Below are 21,634 nucleotides of genomic sequence, written 5' to 3'. Positions count from 1 at the left end.
AGTCATGTAAAGGATTACACAAAAGGCAGAGACAAAAGACAGGAGACCAAGAATTCAACCAATCCGCGATCAGAGGCAAAACGGAAACCAAAAATTCAGTGGTGACTGGGAGTGGGAAGGTAACCTTCCCAGTGTCACAAGCAGCCAAACGTGAGGTTCTCCGTCCTCTCCTGTGGGCACCTCATCCCCTGTGAGGGCCCTGAAACCTCTTCCAGGGTCTCATGACCACAACTTTCCAGCGTGTCTACCCTTAGCCATTTCTGGCCACTTTATTGAGTTGCCTTGAGGCAGAAAATGAAAATACAAGAGAATGAATGACAGACAATACAGAAGAATGTAAAACTCACCGGCAGGTTCTGGACCCTCGGGGGGGGGGGGGTGTCCTGGGGGATCCCGGACAAGATCCCAAATGTTATGCCCAGATTGCGACACCCCCCCCCGCCCCGCAAAGACCACCGATTCCGATGCAAACACAGAAGGGTCTTTTACTGCAAGCTCAAGCTTGTGCCACAAACTGTTCCTGTCGTGGCAGGTTAGGAGAGTGGTCCTTAAGTCTAGGGAGCAGAGCTTTTAAAGTAAAACTACAAGCAGGGAATTCCAAGCCTTGGCATTGCAGGATTGGATAGGGGTTGGGCAAGCGAGGTGACCTTCACTGCTATTGCTGGGTGCCATCTAGCAGACTAGCTGAGGGAAGTAAGCGTATCTACAGAAACATGTGGTCCATTTGGCAGTTACGTTCGTACATCCCGTGGTTTTACCTGGAACTGGTTGGGTGGAGGGTCACCCCTGGATCAGTACCTTTAACAAAATGGAACCCTAATTCAAAATGGAGTTTGCTTGGCCCTTACTTCACAATGCAACTTTGGCTGACCTGGAACTCATTCAGCAGTCCAGGGTGGCCTTGAGCTCAGAGATCCACGTGCCTCTGCCTCCAACTGGGAGGCAGTTGGGGATTAAAAGCATGCATCAACATGTCCAGCAGTTTCTTTAATTTGTGAGCAAAATGTTGGAGGTTGGTCTGATGCATGTTACTGGCCCTCAAGATCTGGTTACACCTACCCTTTGTAAACGTGCCTAAGACATACTTGATTGGTTGATTAAACAGCCTCTACCTGGGCAGGGCAGAATGGGGTAGGTGTGGCTAAGGTTCCTTGGCTTTTGGGTTCAAGAGAGAATCACCAAAGATGGATGGGAAGAGAGAAGGAAGAAGGACACCTAGATGGACTAGTGTGGAGAAAAAAACGTGGGCCAAGAGAAAAGACTACAATAATGGCATGAAAAGGCTCAGATGAGGCTGGAGAGATGGTTCAGTAGTTAAGTGCACTGCCTGTTCTTCCAGAGGACCTGAGTTCAATTCCCAGCAACCACATGGTGATTCTTCAACCATCTATGCTGGAATCTGATGCCCTCTTCTGGTGTACAAGTGTACATGATGATAGAGCACTCATACTTTAAATAAAATCTTTAAAAAATATATAAAGCATCACTCTTAACTTTGGGCCGGAGAGATGGCTCAGAGATTAAGAGCACTCGCTGTTCTTTCAAAAGGTCCTGAGTTCAGTTCCCAGCAACCACATGGTGGCTCATCTCATAACCATCTATTGGAAGATCTGGTGTACAGGCAGAATGTTGTATAAATAATAAAAGAAAAGGCCCAGATGAAGAACACAAGCAAGTACCATGGGATAATGAATGGAAGGTAGTCCAGATGAAGAGGGGCTGGGAGACGGTGAGGATACTGAGGCAGTGTAAGTGAAATATCTGCCTGGCCCAAGGTAAATAAGGCAATTATAAATCTAACAGGTGTCTGCATCTTATTTGTGATTGTGGGCTAAACAATACCGCCACGATAATCATAGAGCTAATAATAAACATTAACTAGCCCAACATTCATTTCTTCTATTACAATAGAAAGAGGAGGAAGGGTTTCTTGTCACAGTAATAGATGTATGTATCCACACTCTGTATACAGTGTTGGGTTTCAAATTCACGTTTGCTAGAGAAGAAAGCATTTGCCAAAACTAGGTTGGAGAGCCGGGTATGACAGAGCATACATGCGGTCCTAGCCCTCAGGAAGCTGAAGTTATAAGCCCAAGGATTCCAGACTAGACAGGACAACATACAAGACACCCCAATCTCATTAAAAAGAGAGAAAGAGAGAGGATGGGGAGAATAATAACTTACGTTCAGGCACAGTGATTCAGATGTGTAGCACTATTTGGGAATCTGAAACAGGAAAATCCTTGAACTCGGGAGTTTTGACACCAGCCTGGGTAACAGAGAGACTTTGTCACAAACCAAACCCCAGTTGGAATGTTTCCTTGTCAAAATTACCAACAAGTCTGGCCAAAGCTGCTTCTAGGCTGAACAGTAGTAGAGCTGAAAATAAACTCACGGCAGCCCCCTCTGGCTTGGGGCACATAGATCACACCATTGTATCCCAGAAAGGGAAGGTAGATGTTTGAATTTTCCAGAGCTTTTCTGTGAAGAAAAATCTCAGTCTTTAGCTTCATCATGCAGCTACTTTAAAAATATTAACCCAGAGCCAGGCGTGGTGGTGCACACCTGTAGTCCCAGTACTGGGGAGGCAGAGGCAGGCGGATCTCTGTGAGTTCAAGGCCAGCCTTGAACTACAAAGTGAGTTCAGGACAGCCAAGGCTACAGAGAAACCCTATCGCCAAAAAGAAAAAAAAATTAACCCAGAGTGAAAACGTCTGGTATAAAGATGTACACATCTTTATTATTTACAGAGAAGACTGACTTGGTAACTGTCAAATTCCCGGTATACTCAGGGAATGTGTTTATGTGAAACCCTGACAGAGCCAGCTCCTCTCACCTTGACCCTGTACCCTTCCAGCAGGGAGACTCCAGACCTGTCAGCCAGCCTTCACTTGGCCCTGCTGCAGGCCATGGGGACAAGCCACTCACCTGAGCCACTCACCCAGGGACACTGGCCTAGCAGGCTGCCACTGGTGGAATCTGTGGAGAGTTCTGTGGGCTTGTGCCTGTCCACCAGCGGTTCCAGCCCCAAAGAAAAAAACCTGGCTACCAGATCTTGCGGCACATGCCTAGAACGAGATCCGGCTCAGCAGCTAAGAGCTGCATCACATCCCCAGGATCGCCTTGCTTCCCTCCATCCTCACCTATCTGAGGGTCCTAAAATTCTTGAATAACCAGGTGGCCAAAGGCCTAGTAGGTTTTTACCTTTCTTACTCAGGATTTTCCCATTTCCTTTATTCTTTCAAGAGTCTGTGGACGGAGTATGACTTGGGCCAAGAAATTGCTCTGACCAACTCTCTGGGCCTTGGTTTCTCTATCGATTAAAGGAAGGATACTGTGCAATGTCAGTGATAAAAATTTTAGATGGAACTAGCATGGCCATCTTAGTTCAAAGCGTTTTCAGGCAGGCCTGTCTTCCACAAAACCCGGGCACACCTCAAGAGGCATTTAGTCAGCATCCTGATCGGCTTGGAACTTTCTGGGAGTTCAACTTTAGTTCCCAAAGTGCAATGCAAAACAAAAGCTGTGCCTGACGTAGCAATGACAACTATATCCCCGTCTCTTAAGAACAGCTAAAGCAGGTGTACCACTCTAAGTCTGACCCAAGACCCACGCTCGACAGTAAAATAATGATTATAAAATAACAGCATTGAAAAAGAAAAAAAAAAAAAAAAAAAAAAAAAAAGCAAAACCAAAGACTGTTCCAACGCTGTTGGTATTAACACCGAGTCTTACGTTCTCGGGCCTGTATGACTACTAACAGAGAAAAGGCCTCTGTGAGCTGAAGTTGGGCTATGCCACTAACGCAGAGAACAAGGTCAGGGAGCCTGGAGACAAGGAAAACCTGAGGAAAAAGACACCAGCCTGGACCGCTGGAAGCACCTAGATTCACCTGCCGTCTCCATGTGGGGTAGCCACCAAGGCAAAGAAAGGCTCGGGCTCCATCATCAGAGGCACCTGGGCCAAAGGTCACTGGCAAATGTGTTAAGAGTCAAGGCCCGGCGAGTAACTGCGGACACCTCCAAAGTGCGGCGCGCTGCCCGCCTTACCCACGCTTCCAGGGCGCAGCCTGTACTCACCCGTGGCTAGGACCTAGGCTTGGTGTTTTCCCCGAAGCGGCCTCCTCCGCGACCCTAAGGGCTGACAAAAACAACAGGTCCCTCAGCACCTGGGAGTCAAGTCTCCGGACCTACCGAGCCTCAGTTTCCCTCAGCTCCACGCGAGCAAGAACCCAGAGGCGAACTTACACAGGTCCGGAGGCTGGCACCCTTTGTGCTCCGGGACCGCCCCTGCACGAGGCGCACACAGTAGGCGCTCCGGAAACACCCTCCGAGAGGAGCAGCGGGCCACTTCCTGCCCTCGAGCTGACTCCGGGAGCCCCGGCCCCGCCGCCCCGCCCCCGGCCCGGGCCATGCGGCATTCCTAAGGTGGGTGGGCGCAGGAAGGAGGTGCCGCGGGCCCGCCCCCTCCGGCGCGTGGGCGGGGCGAAGCCCCCCTGCTCCGCGGGCCCGCCCCCGAGGGTGGGCGTAGCTGGCCACGCTCCGCACAAAGTTTGTTTCTGCCTCGGGGCGGTGGGGGAGGGGGCGGCGGGCGCGCCGGGAGGAGAGGGGATCTGACGTCAGGTCGCGAGGTGCTTTCCAGCCGCGAGCTGTCAGGCGGGTGTCAGACCCGGCAGGTACGCGGCGCGCTCCCCCGGCGCCCCCCGTCCCGGACGGGCCGTCCCGCACCCCGCCGAGGCCGCGTGGGCCGGAAAGCCGCCGGCAGAGGTGAGTGCGGGACCCCGGGGGGCCTGGAGACGCGAGGGGGAGCCGCGCGGACAACTTAAAAAGTTTCTTGGGGCGGGGGAGGGGGCGTCGTCCCGGCGCGTGCGACAGTGGGTGTGTGAGCCCGTGTGTGTGTGTGTGTGTGTGTGTGTGTGAGAGAGAGAGAGGCCGGAGCGCGGAGCGCTGGCGCGGGATGTCGGGGGGGGGTCCCGTTCGGGGTCCTTGGCGGGAGGGGGGTCCCCCAGAGCCCAGCCTGGGAGAGGGCGGCCGCTGCCCCGCAGCGGGGTGAGCGCGCGGGGAGCGGGTTTGTTTGGTTTCAAAAGTGCACGTTGCTAACCGCCGGCAGCCCCCCCACCGGCACAGCGGCCGAGCGGGGCCGGGGGCCGCCGAGTGACAGCTGGAGGTGGGGGCCGCGGGCGGGGCCCCGACGGGGAGGGCTTGGGAGCCCGCGCGAGTTCCCCTTTCCTTTGGAACAAAGGAAAGTCTGTCTCGGAGGCATCTGTCACTCCCGGGCGGGCCAAGGCTGTGGGGCGCGTGGGGCCGGCGACGCGGAGAAAGTTTGTGCGCGCCGGGCCCCCGGGGCCGGGCGAGGGGCGGCCGAGCGGCCCGCGGGGGCCGTGCGCGTCGCCGATGCAGGGGGGCGGCCAACATGGAGTCCGGGCGCAGAGCTGGGGTGGGGGAGCGGTGCGGAGGTTGGAGCCCAGCCCCCTCCCTTCCCCTCCCCCTCCGGGCCGAGTTCGAAGCACAAAGCCGAGCGCGCACGCTCGGGCGGCCCCGCGCCCCAAGAGTCAGCCCGCTCTGAGGACCGGGGAAGTGCTTGGGAACTAAACTTTTTCCTGTCTCGGAATGGACACGTGAGTTTTCTTTCTTGCAGAGTTCACCCCGCCAGCCCCCGGCGGCGGGGAGCGGGCCTGCAGGGGAGCTGTTGCGCGTACGGTGCCTCGGGTGGGGGCCGGGGGGTGAGGGTGCCCTGAGAGCCGGCCGATTCGTCGGCGCCCCGTGAGCCATGTGCTCCGCTACGTCTGGGCCGCGGGGGGGGGGAGGCTGCGCGCTTTGTGTGAACTGCTGGGAACTCCGGCCCCCATGTGCGGCGCGGGGGAGCGTCTCTGGAGCTGGGAGAGTTGTCAGAAAGTTCCTGTGGGAGTGGCTGCAGATGGCGTGGTGGGAGTGTGAGGAGATTGCCTGGGGTGAGGTGTCCAAGGGGTGCCTCCAGGAACCCGGTTCGTGTGAAGGCTGATGGATGGCGGCTGTGATGACGTGCGTGCTCCTCGGTCGGAGAGAACGTGGGTGGGCAGGTCACTTGGAGTTCGTGGGTGGGCGGGTGCAGGAGTTAGTCTCCTGGGTCGTTGTAGTCGTTAGTCTTAGGTGTGGGGTGGAAAGCTGTGTGTGTGTGTATGCGTGTGTGTGTGTGTGTGTGTGTGTGTGTGTGTTTGTTTGTAAAACTCGAGGAACTTGTGTGATGTCAGCAGCAGGTCGGGTAGGTGATCTTAGCTCGGTTCGGCTTTCCTGGGGGATATCGAGGTATTCCTGAGAGGCGTGTGTGAGAGACCTGCAGGCCAGGCCTGGGGTGCAAGACCCAGAGGCGGAGGACGTCCCTGCCGAGGGCTCCTCCTTGGCCCCACACCGGGAACTCTGAAGACTGGGTTCTGGCTGGCAGCCAGGGTGGAATTTAGAAAGATAACCTGCAGTAAACTTACTGCCGGGGCTGCCTCCCAGAGCTGGTGTCCCAGCTGTCCCGGTGGCTGAAATGTCTGCCCTCAGAAGCCCCATTTGTGATTCTCACTCTGAGGAAACAGAACCTCAGAGCGGTGCCTGTTTCACCTCCAGGTGGCCTGGCTGAAGGTAGACCCTTCCCTCGAAAGTCTGGCTTAGCCAGCTCAGAGATCTGGGCTCAGGCCCAAGGCCTGCAAACAAAACCTGGGAGATGCCAGAGTCTGTTGGCTAGGCCTGCTGGGGAGCTGTTAAAAGGCAGGGAAGGGAGGAGCCTGCAGAGTCTGGCACAGCCTTGGCCTAGAACTTGTGCTTTTAAAATGTAAATTTCTTTTGCTTTTGTGAACAGGAACTTTGCTGCAGGAGGAGCAGCTGGTAGGAGTTACCTAGGCAGAGACCTTCCTTCATTGACTGGGAAGGGAGGGCTTCGAGTTCAGAGCTAGCGGCATACAGCCCGGTGGGAGTTACAGCAGGGACCAAAGCCACACTTCGTTGGTCTGGATTCTGAGATTGAGTCTGGGACCAGGTCAGAGGCTGGACCAAGGAAGAAGGTGTAAAACAACCGTAGGGCTGATTCAGTTGTCCCGGCACTACACGCTGGCTGCCGACCACAGCGAGCAGTTTCCAGACCTACCTCTGGGCCTTGGAAGGAAAACTACCCCAATCCTACTTTATAATGAATGCTAAGAGATGGGACTCTCTTCCCCTTTTTTACGATTTTTTTTTTTTAATGTGTATGAGTGTTTTGCCTTCATGTATGTTGGTGCACCTCAGAGGTCAGGAGACGGCATCCGATCCCTTGGATTTATGGGTGGTTGTGTTCCTCCACGTGGGTCTCCAACCCTGGGAATGCAACCCAGGTCTCCTGTAAGAGCAGCAGATGCTCGTAAGTGCTGAGCCACCTCTCCAGCTCCAGAAATTCACTTTTAAAGTAAGAGCAGATTTGGGGGGCGGGGGGTCAGGCTGGAGAACCGGCTCAGTGGTTTCAGAGCACCTGTTGTTGCGGAGCCTGGGTTCCATTCCCAGCATAGACACAGGGCTCACACTGTCAGTACCTTCAATTTCAGAGGAGCTGCCTCCCTCTTCTAGGTTCCCAGGGATATATTGTGCGCAGACATGTTAGGCAGAACATCTATAGGCATAAAATAAAATCATGGGAAGGAGGGGGAGAGAAGGGATTTGATGGGAGGGGAAAGAATAAAAAGAAAATAGGAAAATACTTTGATCAAAGAATATCATAAAATTTTGAAGTAAATAAATAAAACAAAGGCCAGTATCCTTCTATCCTCCCCACCCCTAATTAACTGCTGACCAGCTCTCTGTAGAGCAGCCTGTGGTGGGCATTCCGTAATACATGGTGACATAGGGTCCTTTGATGACTTGGCCTCTTTTCCTTTAGCGTTACTCAAGGTCCATCGTGTCACAGCAAGCATCGGAAGTGTGCCCTCCCCTTTTTAATGTGTTCATTTTGTTTTCTGTGTAGGAATGTTTTGCCCGCATGTATATATACACAGCACATGGGTGCCCGTGGGAGCCCCCAAAAGGCATTGGATTCCCTGGAACTGCAGTTAGAGATGGTTGTGAGCTCCCATGTCGGTGCTGGGAAGTGAACCAGGTCTCCTGGAAGAGCAGCCCGTGCTCTTAACCCCTTAGCCTCTCAAACCCAACTGTACTCCTTCTTATGACCAAATGACTCGTTTACTTAGCTGTGTGTTGAAGGTCTCTTGATGGTGTCCACCTTTTGGCTGCTGTGAGCATTTGTGCATAGGTGGCGGGGCACCAGGTGTATGTTTCTCTTGAGTAGCCGCTGGTGGTGAGCTGGCGAGTTTCTCCTTTCCAGGGGCTTTCACGTGAGTTAAATGAGGTAATAGGACAGCCTGGAAAACAGAATTCAAGCTGGGCACTGACGCTGGGGAGGCAGAGGCCGGAGGATCGTGGTTTCAAGATCTGCCTGGGCTATATCGTTCTTTGTAGTCCTGTTCTGTTTTTAAAAGAAGTGTCACCCATGTTTCAGTAGTCCCTCTCTGTTCCATGAACTGGTGGAGTTTAGGATTCATCCATCTAGCTCGCTCAGGTTCAACTGATTTGGAACTGTGACTCCTGTTTGTGATGGTGAACTCACTAGGAGACCAACGAAGAGGGGCATGAAGTGCTAATGTTCTCCCCATCTTTTTGTCACTTGCCCCAGGGTCCCCAGAGGTCCAGCCTAGCCCCTCCGCACCATGTCAGACAGCGACCTAGGTGAGGATGAAGGCCTCCTGTCACTGGCCGGTAAGAGGAAGCGCAGGGGCAACCTGCCCAAGGAGTCGGTGAAGATCCTCCGCGATTGGCTGTACGCGCACCGCTACAACGCCTACCCTTCTGAGCAGGAGAAGCTCAGCCTCTCGGGGCAGACCAACCTCTCAGTGCTGCAGGTAAGCGGGGACCGGCACCAGCCTCCGGCCCTGTCCCTGCCTCCCCGTGGCCAGGGCCGGGATGAGAGGAGAAACCTTTCCCTTCTGGCCCCAACGGAAGACAGTGAAATGAGGTCACTGCAGCTGCCCTTGAGGCTCCGGCACCTGTGAGTGGATGAGGCATTATTAGTGTCTCTGTTGCTGACCTTGAAGGTGAGAAGGCAGAGTAGCTGAGGTTCAGGGGTGCAGCTCCATCGGAACAAGACTTGGTTGCAGGACAGCTGGGTTCTGCAGTGTGGTTAGAAAAATAAGTTGAAGGGACTGAGGAGGTGACCAGGAGTTGAGAGCACTTCCTGCTCTTCCCATGGGATCCATGTTTAGTTCTCTGTGCCCATATCAGGCAGCTCAGAATCTCTGTAACCCCAGCTCCAGCAGATCCAAGGGCCTCTTGCCTCTGCAGGTGCACATACACCCACGAGTAGTTTCTTTTTAAATTTATTTATTCTGTATACAATGTGTTGTCTGTATGTATACTTGCACACCAGAAGAAGGCACTAGTTCTCATTATAGATGGTTGTGAGCCACCATGTGGTTTCTGGGAATTGAACTCAGGACCTCTGAAAGAGCAGCGGTGCTCTTAACCTCTGAGCCATCTCTCCGGCCCGTATTTTTTTTTTTTTTTTTTTTAAGTTACTTAATGAGGGGCTGGAGAGATGGCTCAGTGGTTAAGAGCACTGTCTGATCTTCCAAAGGACCCCGGTTCAATTCCCAGCACCCACATGGCAGCTCACAACTGTTTATAACGCCAATTCCAAGGGACCTGACACCTTCACACTAATGCACATTTAAAAAAAAAATTGAGTTAGAAACCTGGGCATGGTGGCGCATGCCTGTGATCCCAGCACCCGGGGAGGTAGAGGCAGGCGGCTCTCTGTGAGTTGGAGGACAGCCTGGTCTACAAAATGAGTCCAGGTCAGCCAAGACACTACACAGGGAAACCCCGTCTTGAAAAAAACCAACCAATGAACAAACAAAAATGTAGCTAGAGATAAACAAGTTGGTACACACCTGCGATCCCAGCCCTCTGAGGGGGGTTGGCCACACATTCTTCTGGGCCGGGAACTGTCGTGAGGAGCACGTTTTGAACTGGACATAGAAGGTCCTTTGTGAGCCGCGTACAGGGCACACTTGAGGTGCTTGCTCTCCAAGTCCCGTCCCTCTTCACTTGTCCTGTCAAGTGGCAGGAGCGTGCTGCTTCCATGATGCTGACCCCCAGTACTCTGGGCTTCCTTTGGCCGTTACCCCCGACCCCTTTACAGATTTATGCAGAAGGCCCTCAGCCTAGACCAGAGACTTGCCCCTGTCTTGCTGGCCTCACTACTCCTTTCGTGACCCAATAGGCCTCCTCCTGCTGTCTCCTCTGTCCTTCCTCCCATTTCTACCACAGGCCGGCTCCTTCCTTCCTTCCCTTCCCTCACCTGATCCGGCCACTTCCCAGGCTTCCCACCTCTTGTTCCTGCTTCCAGGAAGGATGAGGTAAGTAGCCAGCCTATAAAATCCCTGTGACCTAGCTTCTGTCCTTTAGGAGGTGGTTAACCCAAGTCTTGAGACAGGGTATAGACTCAAATTACAAGACCTGGTTGGCACTCCCCCCCCCACACCCGCCACAAGAGGACTCTGGACTTCAGCCAAGCTGCTGCTGTCTCTCTGAGCCTCATTATTTCATCAGCTGACATGGGAAGAAGGTTTAGCGCATTCTCAAGAATTCAGACACGTTTGGGGTGCTTGTCTTCTGTTCTTCTTGTTCTCCTCCTCCAGGAGCTCCTACCCAGGGTGTCCTGCAGCGTGGAACATTTCACATTTACCTCCTGGGTGTCTCCCAGGCCCAGCTTCTACTGTTAGGATACCTTCAAGGAACATCTAGTCTGGGGATGGGGTGTAAGGATCGACGTAACAGAGACGGACGCAGGTTAACACTGAGCCTGGGGCCTCCGTCAGGACCCCCTGTAAAGCAATCTGTGAACTTAGAGGCTCTAGAGGCAAAAACAAAAGGCCAGGAGCTTGAGGGCAGAACTGCCTAGACAGCCTCTGCTGGTCCTCTGTCTCCAGCCCTTATCCTTCAGTCACAGAAGTACAAATCTGATCATGTCACAGACACACTCCAGGGACCCCACTGTTGTCAGATGGGGTCTAGACTTCAGAACACCCCCGCTTCCTTGCTTCCTTCCCAGTCCTTCATGGGACTGGTGCTTGGCTACGAACATCCAAGCGTAGTCCTGCCCTTCGTTTGCTTCCCCCATCAAGCACTTGTCTCTTGGAAACACTGACCTGCAGCCTGTGTGGAGCCTTTGCAGTGTATCCCACAGCCCCTCACCCCTGGCCTATCAGGCCACTTGTCACACTTTATTCTGGTCAGGGACACTGTCTCAAAGATGAGAGATGTACTGACACTTTTTTTTTCTAGCCTAGCACACCACGGAGCAGGGTTCCCCAGCACCGCACAAAAGAGCTACTGTGGCCCTGCCTCCCCTCATGATGTTAACTTTGGTCATGTTTATTTTCACATCACAAGTGTATACTACAAACATAAAAACTGGGTTAAAAACATTAAGTTTTGCTTTCACGTCCAGCTATAAAACCAGTTTTCCAAAGTAAATAATATAAAAGCAGTGAAATTCTACATCACTGCTCTAAAGGGCCATGTTTGTTTTGCCACCTGTTCTGGATGTATAGTTGGACATGATGCATCTGTCTGTACAAGTGGAAAGAGAAAGTCAAGACATCCTCATAGAGATCAGTGAAGTCCCAAGGACCATAGCTCCGCCTGCAGCCAAGTATAGGGCAGGTATCAGCCCCTGGATCCCAGTGGCGGCCATCTGCTCTGGAGTGGGTATACTGAGAGTTAGGGGCCCATGGAGACCATCTGGCACTCCCTCGGCAACCCCCAGTAGCCTCAGCAGCACCTCTCTCCTCTCAAAGACTCCGAGGCACCTGAAGTGCCTGCGTGAAAACTGACAGCTCCACCAGGCCCTGCTCTTTCTCTCAGGCTCCTTTGAGATCTCCAGTCCCTACATACATTTCCCTTATAGGTTACAGAGTGCAAGGTTTGGTTTTGTTTCTGAGACAAAGTCTTGCTGTGTTGTGCTGGCTGGCCTTGTCTCATAAGAAATCTGGCCATCTCTGCCTCCAGTGCTGGGCCTAAAGGTCTGCCCCGCCTCAGCTTGGAATACAATCCTTTTTGTTTTTTACTTGTTTGTTTGGTGGCTTGTTTTGTTTTGTTGTTTGATTGGTTGGTTGTTTGAGACAGGGTCTATACAGTCCTGACAGTCCTAGAAAACTCTATGTGGGCAGACACCTGGCCTCAAACTCACAGGTATCCACCTCCCTCAGCCTCCCAGAATGCTGGGATTACAGGTGTGGGCCACCCTGCCCAGCTTGGAATACAACTTCTTGATCTCATTCTTTTCCCTGTCACCACTGACAGCTCACCTGTCACTCCAAGACATAAAGTCCTATGACATCCCTGCCTGTTGACAAGTAGGTCTCATCTCTGACCCACATTCCTGCTGTGTACTCTGATTACCACATTCCTTACTCTGACCAGGAACCCCAGCCTCTAAAGGAGTCAACTTCTCCCACAGAATCTGGCGTCTGTGCATTAGGGCCTTGAGCTGACACAGTTCTGAGGCTGTGGGGAGCAGAGACCTTACTTTCCTTTGTTGTTATTGCACTGTTCTGAGCGTTGTTTTAATCAGTATCTGGCAGGAAAGGGCCAAGTAATTGCAACTGCAGAAAATGAAATGGTGTTGGAAATGTTCACATAGAAAATGCAGATGCAGTGGCTCCTTGGTCACACATCTTTGTGTGTGTTTACTTTCAAATTTTCCTGTGCTTTTAAGGAGGTTTTCTAATCTACCACTAAGCCATACTCCTGCCCCGAAGGAAGAGCGTTAAAATGAACTCACTGTGGCCTCAACAGGTATCTGCATTATGCCAAGCTGGTTTTTTTCTCCCTGGAGCATCTCTTTTGATTGTCCCTTTTAACTTGCCTCGGGGCCATGTCATTAGCAAGTCAATGAGTCATGTAAGTAAATGGTTTGCTGGGTTTTGCCTGGAGCCAGGCAATTGGGAGAATAAGGTCAAAAAAAAAAAAAAAGAAATCGCATGTGGAGGATTTTCACTGGTCCTTGTGACAGTCAAAGCCCAAGTTATTGGTCAGATTCATCTGGTTTCCTGTTTACAGGACTGCCTTGGGGGTTCCGAGTCTATTTCTTAGCTTAGCCACCACCTGGGCTGCACCGAGAGGGGAGGGCCCTGTGAACTGTGATGAAGGCAGTCAATCTGGCTCCTCTTTCTAAGTCTTTTCTGACAGTTTTCCTGAACTCACTGGTGTTTAGCCATCCCTCCAGTGAGGCCCTGGGGTAAGGTGAGAGGAGTCACTGTATTCACGTTCTGTCTTGTCCTCCAGGCTTGGGCTTCTACGGGCAGCAACTTGTCGCCTGTCCCCCAAGGCCGTCTTGTGTATTTTCTGAGCTTCTGTGTGGTATTGTTACTTAAACAAAAAAGATTGTTGGCGTTCACAAGAACAGATACATCAGGGGATAAAACAGTGCTTCTAAATCTGGATAACAGCTCCTTGGAGCCCTTGTTTAAGAGCATGAATTGCCAGATGAAGCTGTCTGTCACTCGCATATATGACCTACAGGAGTTTAGGTCAGCCTGAGCTACAGTGGTCCTGTCCTAGAAGAAAACCACACTACACCTGGCATGGTGGTGCATGCCTTTAATCCTAGCACTCAAGGATATGAGGCAAGTAGATACTGCACATTCCAGGCCAGCCAGGGCTATACAGTGGACATGAGACCCTATTTAAAAATAAATCAACATCTTGCCAATTCCACCTCGTCCTGCCTGTCCCAAATCTGTAAAGCAGGTTGAAAATTGCTATTTTTTACAGATTTTTTTTTTTTAAGTCCCTCCAAAGAGTAGGGTGTGCGGCCATGATGGGGCACCTATCTAGTATGGATATCTAGACCCTGGGCGAAATCCCCAGTAATGGTGCGTGGGGGTGGGGTGGATCTGTGTAAAGGGCCGAGCACATGGCCCAGTCAGTAGCGAGCTTGCCCAACAAAGCACTGCATAACACCGGGGTAACTCCCTGGTCCCCCTCAGCTGTGCAGTGGATGAGAAGACAGGAGTCCACCACACTGTGTGGGGTGGGGTGCATGTGGAGGGTGTCCTGGCCTAGTTGGTGCCCAGGAAGCCTGGCTTGCTTTCCCCACAGTTACATTCCTCCCAACTTCCAGAGGTAGAGAGGTACAAGGCTCTGTTCCAGGCTGCTGAGGAAGTAGGAAGCAGGTGGACAGGTGCTGCCCTTGGTGGGAGAAAGGGTTTCAAGCCCACTCCTTTTGCTCGCTGGTCAACTTGCAGCCTTCAAACCTGAACTAGTGATGGCCACCCATGTCGTCCCACTGGTGAAGATGAAGTAAGGAGGGTGGTCAGGAGCCGAGGTTTTTTTTTTCCAGAGGTAATAGGTTTACTCCAATGAAATAAGCCAATTCAAGCCAAACTAGAAATATAAAGGCAGCTTTATTGGAGCAAAGAAATCACCATGCAGACAGGGAGAGTGGGGGGGCGAGCGAGAGTGCACAATGGGAAGGAGAAATGCAGAGGGAGAAAGAGACCTAAATTTCTGGGTTATATGAGAAAGACCCTTTGGGGGAGGGGCAGCCCAGCCCTTTCGCTATAAAGTTCAGGGTAGAGGGAGGGGCATGAGGACTGAGGTGAGCTGGGAGAACTTGGAGGCCAGGTTCGCTTTGATATGTTAAATAGGCACCCTAGCCCCTTGTCTGAAATCCAACAGTTTTGTGTTTGAGTGACACTCTTAAGATTATGAGGAAGAAAAAAAAAAAGAAAGAAAGAAAGAAAATTAAAAAAAAAAGATTATGAGGATTGGGGCTGGAGACATGGCTCGGAGGTTAAGAACACTTGCTGTTCTTCCAAAGGTCCTGAGTTTAGTTTCCAGCAACCACAGTTCTCACAACCATCTATAGTGAGATCTGGTGTGTAGGCAGAATGCCCTGTAAATAATAATTCTTTTTTATAAAAAGATGCTGAGAAATTACTTCACTGTCCCTGTGGCAGTGAGGGAAGGGTGAGCCCTCTAACCAAGAGATGAGGTTGTGAAGCCAGCTGTGCACCCCAAAGCAGTGTGACTTTAGGCATGCCTCTTTGTCTCTGTACTCTCCTCTGTAGGGCTTTGGGGACACTGTCCACCACCCCCCAGGCTTGTGCACAGATTTAACAATGTCCGTGAAGCGGTTGGCAGGACACTGATGTCAAAGGTCTTAAGCTCGCCTCCTTCTTCGCACCCACCGCCTGGGTCTGCCTTACCAAGCTAACTGTGGGATGAGTGAGGCATTGCTGCAGCCTTCTCAGCAAGTGAAGAAGAGACCCCTGACTGTTCTCTTCTGCAGCAGCTGGTACTTAATACGGGCTCTTACTGGCCCTGAACGCATCCACTGATGAGCTAATAGGCCAGAAGGACCTAGCTTGTGAAACCAGTCAACATGGGGTTCCCAGCTGGTGGGGTCAAGCCCTGCCACTGAGCTGGTCAGACACCATACCCTTTTCCTTGTCGAATCTCTTTGTTTTTGGACCTGGGGTTTTACTGTGTTGTTTTCTCTGCCTAGGCTCCTGGGTAATAAGGGTCACACAGACAACACACAGCCTGCCCGTTAGTCCTTTAGTTTGTCTGTTGGAGGTAGGTTCTTGCTAAGTAGCCCAAGTGGGCCTGAAACTTGAACTGATCTTCCTGCCTCAGCCTCCCAGTGCTGGAATTACAGGCATGTAATTCATAGCTGGCTTCATTGGCTCAACAACCCGTGAGCAGTCGCTACGACTTCCTCAGTGCTGTGTGGCTGGCCCTGCCCTTACTACCCTTTCAGGCAGACCCATTAGCTCTGTCTCTGAGGTTTAATATTTAGTTTAATTAAGGAAGGGTTTGTTTTTATGGCTCATAGTCGCAGGGGTCTGGTCTGTGATCGCTGGTTCTTTATTTCTGGGCTAGTAATGAGGTGGCGGCATAGCAGCAGGGTGCTGGACACTTGGGGAGGTTCTTCATGGCCAACAGGAAGCAGTGAGAGCAGGCCTCTTAGGTTTGTATACTATTCCTTTCTTCCTGTTTCTGGCCATGTCCTGGTGGTCGTTCACCCATTTGTTTACCACCATTACACAACCAGACAGATGCCAGCACCTCAGGGCAGGGGACAGAACTGTTGAGAGGCAGCCCCAGTATGCGCCAGTGGCTGGGCTGACACATAGTAGGCAAACAGATGGTATGAATAGGAAGCCTCAGATGAGAGGAGGGAAAGGTGGGAGGCTGTAACTCAAGTGTTCTAGGGACTACAGTAGGCTGTGGGTCCTGAAACAGATTTGGAAAGAAGTGACTTTATCCAGGTCCTGTCTGCTGACACCCTGGCTCCGGCCAAGCTGAGCTATAAGTCTCTTCACTGGGGAGATGGCCCAGGAGAAGCTGTGCACTGTGCTCAGTCAGTGGTGGGGGCTGGTGAAATTTGCATCGGAGGCGCAAAGCCTGCACCTTGGTCCACAGGTAGGCAAGAAAGCACTCCAGGAAGAAGGGAATGTGCAATGGAGAAGGCGTAGAGTTCTTTGGCATTTTGGTTTTGTCTTGTTGTGTGTGTGGGGGGGTGTCTTTTTTGTGGTTTGTTATTGTTTTCAAGACGGGGTTTCTCTGTGTAACCCGGACTGTCCTGAACTTGCTTTGTAGACTAGGCTGCCTTCAAACTCAGAGAGATCTGCAGCCTTTGCCTCCAGAAGGCTGGGATTAAAGGCTAGCTTGTATTTTGTTATTGTTTTGTTTTGGATGAGCAGGTCCCAAAAGCAGTTTCACATTCTGACAACAGAAGAGCAGGAAAGAATGGTGTTGGTTGAGGGTTTTAGTGCCCTGGCTTCAGAATCTGGACTCAGACTGGTAGTGGTAGGAAACAAACAGCCATTCCCTGGCCGGGATTACCGGCCATCGCACTTTTCTTAGTATTACACCAGCCAAGAGGCCAGAGAGAGAGCAGAGTAGCTGGGATCAGCTCGGTGCTACATCACTTGCCTATAAGAGCAAGACCATGGGTGTAGCCCTTGGCAGTGCAAAAATAAATGGACAGACACATGGGGGACAGAGTGTAGCATTGCAGCATGCCTCAGCATACCATGAGGGATGGCAGGCCTCATGGCCCTGGTGCTGCTTGGATATATTTCCTCTCCCTGACAGCCCTCCTGGTGTCTCTGTGTGTCTTTCTGGTCTACAACTGCTCTGAGCATCATTCTTGCTACACCCGCCACCCATACCTAGCCTGGAAACTAGTTACTAAACAGATTAAAACATCTTTCTCCCACCTCCCTGTTTCCAGCCTATTCTCTACATAACTGGTCACTCCTTTGCTCAAAATCCTCCTATGGGCCTCAGGAGTGTGGTAGTACATGTCTTTGATCCTAGAACTCCATAGGCAGAGGCAGGTGGATCTCTGGGTTGGAGGCCAGCCTGATCTACAAAATGAGTCCAGGACAGTCAGGAGGCCTACAAACCCTGCTCGAAAACCAACCAAACAAACAAACAACAAAACAACCCTCCTATGGGGCTGATGAAGATGACTTGGAGGTCAGTGAGATGGTCTAGTGGGTAAAGGTACTTGCCACAAAGCCTGATGACCTGATTTCAATCCCCAGGACCCACAAGATGAAAAGAGAGAACCAAGTCCCACAGGCTATCCTCTAACCTCTGCAGGCACAAAATACACGTCTGCTCACATCTGTACATGCGCACGCACATGCACGCAAGCACAGACAGCAATTTAAAAACAAAACTAAAGCCAGAAGGTGGTGCACGCCTTTCACCCCATCACTTAGGAGGCAGAGGCAGTCAGATCTCTTAGGAGTTTGAGGCCAGCCTGGTCTATGTAGTGAGTGGCTCCCTTTGTCTATAGTAAACGTAAATCCTCAGCATAAAAGGTGACCTCGGCTAACCTCACCGAGCCCAGCCACACATGCCTGCCTTCAGCATGTGTTCACAGGCGCACTGTTGCCTTTTGAAATGTGTCAGTATTTAGCCCTGGCTTTCATGGAACTCTTATTTAAACAAGACTGGCCTTGAACTCATGGACCTGTATCTGCCCCTGCCACTGAAGTGCTGAGATTAAAGTGTGGCACGTCACAGCCAGCTGTCTTGCAGATTTCAGTAGAAGAGCCTTCCTAAGGCTGTTTCCTCAAGTCCTCTGCGCCGTACCTCTGTCCCACCCTTTCCCTGGCCAGCATCTTGCCATGTTTGCTGCTGTGTGTTGGTATCTGGAACAGTGTGAGCACTTGGTTGGTCTTTTGAATGGAGTTAACTGATGGCTCTTTTAACACTTGTTCTAGATATGTAACTGGTTCATCAATGCCCGACGTCGCCTTCTCCCTGACATGCTTCGGAAGGATGGCAAAGACCCTAACCAGTTCACCATCTCCCGTCGTGGGGGTAAGGCGTCAGATGTGGCTCTCCCCAGGGGTAGCAGCCCCTCGCTGCTGGCTGTGTCTGTCCCAGCGCCCACCAACATGCTCTCCTTGTCCGTGTGCTCCATGCCGCTCCACTCAGGCCAAGGGGAAAAGCCAGCAGCCTCCTTCCCACAAGTGGAGCTGGAATCCCCCAAGGCCCTAGTGACCCCTGGGAGCACACTCACCCTGCTGACTAATGCTGAGGCTGGAAGCCCCGCCGGTGGACTCTTCAATACGCCGCCACCCACACCCCCAGAACAGGACAAGGAAGACTTCAGCAGCTTCCAGTTGCTGGTGGAGGTGGCGCTGCAAAGGGCTGCTGAGATGGAGCTCCAGAAGCAGCAGGAGCCAGCACCCCCGTTACTGCACACTCCCCTCCCGTTAGTCTCAGAAAATGCCAAGTAGCCACCTGCAGCCTGGCGGCTTGAGGGTTCAGGCCGGCTGCCCCGGGTTCCTGGTTCACTTCCCTTTCATACAGAGGGTATTACGGATCACTGCCAAGCGTCAGGATCATCTCTGTCCAGAGGTCCTCAGCAAGAAGACGCCAGCTGGCGTCCCTGCGCTGCACTGTTTCGGGACCTGTGCTCTGCTGACTGCCATTCCTTCAAGCTTCCTCTCTGAGGAGACCAAGGCACCTGAACCAGGCATGGTGTTGCTGCTGCTGCTGCTGCTGCTTCTCCGAGAGCCCTGGGACACCTGCACTCCAGCCTACGTTCCTACGCAGGCTCAGGAAACCTGCCAAGTTCAGACTTGAGCTGGGTCCAAGCTGCCCCTAAGCTGTGCCTCTTTTGGTCGAGGCAGGTGTGCACATTCCGACTTCTTGAAAGGACAAAGGAAGATGTCCAGCAGATGTCACAGAACCGACTCCAAGTGAATGTTTAGGTTTTTGCAAATTGTTTATTTTCCTTTTGCTGTGGTTTGTGTTACGGCAGTGGCCCAGAAGCTCACGTGTCGGGAGAGAGCACCTTACGTGGTGGAGCTTGGTAAATTGGGGTGATCACCGATGCACCGGATGATTGTATAAGGGACCAGCAGAATCTCTGCAGCAATGCTGAATTCTGACTACAGTGCTTGTTTGATTCTTGGTTTGGTTTACCATATTACAAAAGAAGGAAGATGCCCACAGGTTTGGATAATTTGCACCAACACAGAAGGGGATAAAGCCACAGCCATCTCCAACCAAACCAGACAGCCATTAGACACAGCAGAGATGGCTAAAACCAGAGACATATTCTTTTTATTGTATTTTGGGGTGGTTAAGCTAGACTGAAGCAGTTTTTTGCTTTCTCTCTGTTTTGGGTGTGTGTGCCTTCCCCCCACCCCCTGGCTTTTTTCAGATCCGGGGGCTTGGCCAGATTGTCAAGCACCAGCCTTTCCGGCTTGGGGAGAAGTGAGCCATCTGCCGGTCAGGAGACTGGAGGAAAGGGGCTAGTGTGGCTACAGACTGGCCCAACACCGGGAGCTGTGTCTGTCTCACCTCCCCTTCAGGATGGAATTGCAGAGGCCTGCCTAAGTTTCCCGGGGAACACATCACACTTGGTCTTAATCTCTCCCCCCCCCTTGTTTTTTTTTTACTTTGCTGTTTTGTTAGTTTTCAGCAGCAATATACCCCATCTTTGTATATCCTAAGAAACACTAATCCTAGGTTTTTATTAACCAAAATATTTCTGTTCTGAATAACCAGAAGATGTGAGGAGCCCTGACTGTAATTTCCTGAAGTTTGCCAGGTTGTGAACACAGAAGGGGCTCCTGGGAGTTGACTGACTTGGAGTGCCTGTCCCAGAGAAAGGCAGAAGAACCCTCTGGCCTTTCTGGGAGCCCTTGACACTTACCAGGTTTCCCTACCTCTCCTGAGTGGCTTCGCACCATCCCTTGCTGTGCAAGTAGGAATGAGAGATTTGCTCTCTGTAGGCTCTGTCTCCTGCCTCCCTCTAGCTTCTACCTGTACTTCAGGGGATCCAGTATCCTCATCCTTGAGGCACTGCTGGGGATGGCTAAACATGGCAGCTTACTGAATTTGCTGTTGGCCCACTTCTCCCCCAACTGTCCATGAGATCCCGTGATTGCTGCAGGATGTCTACAGTAGGGGGTGATACTGGGATGAGGATTTTTCTCCCCATAGTGCACTGAGAGTGGAGGAGGGAGGGAGCCATGCTGCTGACATATTCTGGCATTCCCCTCCTGGAATAGTGGGGCACTGAGGGATAGAGGAGTAGTCTCTGCTTAGGTTGCTCGTAAGATAAATCTGGAGAAGCACGGCTGTCCCATTGAACAATATTTGAACAAGAAACTACTGTAAATAACTGGTTTTTGTCTTTTGTCAAATAAAGTTGTTTTGGTTTTGTTTATTTTTAAAATCAAACTGAATTCTTGATTGGACCCACTGCTTTGGAGACAAAGCAGTCCCTAAGGGTTTTTGGTTGGTTGGTTGGTTGATTGGTTGGTTGGTTTTTCCAACAAAGTCTCTTTGTAGAACCTTGGCTGTCCTTTGTAAACCAGGCTGGCATAGAACTCGCAGAGATCTGCCTGCCTCGGCCTCTGTCTCTCCAAGTGCTGGGAGTACAGGCGTGTGCCAGTCACTCAGTTTTCGCTCTACCTTGCCTCTGCCACCCTCCTTCCAGCCACCCAGGTTTTATGCAGCCCTTTCTTGGTGCATTTCAGTCTATACTGCACGGTCTACAGGGATGCATTCTGTGTAAGCCTGGCTAGTCTGCTGATCACAGGTAAACATTGGCTTTGCTGAGTGATGAGTGGACTTGGGAGGTGGCAGTTTTGTTCCCTTGGGTGAGGGGGGTTTGATAACCAGAAAAACTAGCAAACATCTGCTTCAGCTATAGCTAAAGACAGGATGACCTCCACTTCCCTGTGTGTCGGCCTGTAAGTTCCCCATTTGGTCTTGCTTGAAGGTCACAGAAAGATGTCCAAGAACCAGTTAAAGTAGTGGTGAGTGAAGCATCCTGCTGTCCTTAACAGCGTGGGCTACAGCCGAATCAGCTTGCTGGTGTTCGGGGTTTTGTTTTTAATTTATGAATGTTTTGCTTGTGTGCCACCAGAAGTTAGAAGATGTTGGGTGCTCTAGAATTGTAGTTACAGAAATTACAAATGGTGTTGGACCACCAGGGAGGTAGGTGCTGGAGATCACACTGAGAGCAACAAGTGTTCTTAACTGCTAGGCCATCTCCCCAGCCTTGGTTTGATTTTTTTTTGGTTTGGTTTGATTTG

The 21,634-nt window shown here is 51.7% G+C and overlaps 1 protein-coding gene across 1 annotated transcript; it reads left to right on the top strand.

Annotated features, from left to right (window-relative positions):
• The first annotated feature begins 4,701 nt into the window (after nucleotides 1-4,701).
• On the top strand, nucleotides 4,702-19,964 carry Tgif2 (TGFB induced factor homeobox 2). The gene is made up of 3 exons (XM_055602212.1): nucleotides 4,702-4,766; nucleotides 8,662-8,887; nucleotides 18,296-19,964. The coding sequence occupies exons 2-3, from the start codon at nucleotides 8,696-8,698 to the stop codon at nucleotides 18,815-18,817; spliced, it is 714 nt and encodes a 237-aa protein (XP_055458187.1). The 5' UTR covers nucleotides 4,702-4,766; nucleotides 8,662-8,695; the 3' UTR covers nucleotides 18,818-19,964.
• Nucleotides 19,965-21,634: the final 1,670 nt, after the last annotated feature.

Source organism: Psammomys obesus, unplaced genomic scaffold (assembly GCF_907164565.1).
Source record: "Psammomys obesus unplaced genomic scaffold, mPsaObe1.curated_primary_1811, whole genome shotgun sequence".
NCBI lineage: Eukaryota > Metazoa > Chordata > Mammalia > Rodentia > Muridae > Psammomys > Psammomys obesus.
This window is presented reverse-complemented; position numbering and strand designations above follow the sequence as displayed.

What these genes read in the sequence shown, in the direction of transcription:
- Tgif2 (XM_055602212.1), top strand. Translation starts at nt 8,696, where the DNA reads ATGTCAGACAGCGACCTAGGTGAGGATGAAGGCCTCCTGTCACTGGCC. An exon ending in CCAACCTCTCAGTGCTGCAG is followed by an intron (nt 8,888 to 18,295) that starts GTAAGCGGGGAC and finishes CACTTGTTCTAG; the next exon opens with ATATGTAACTGGTTCATCAA.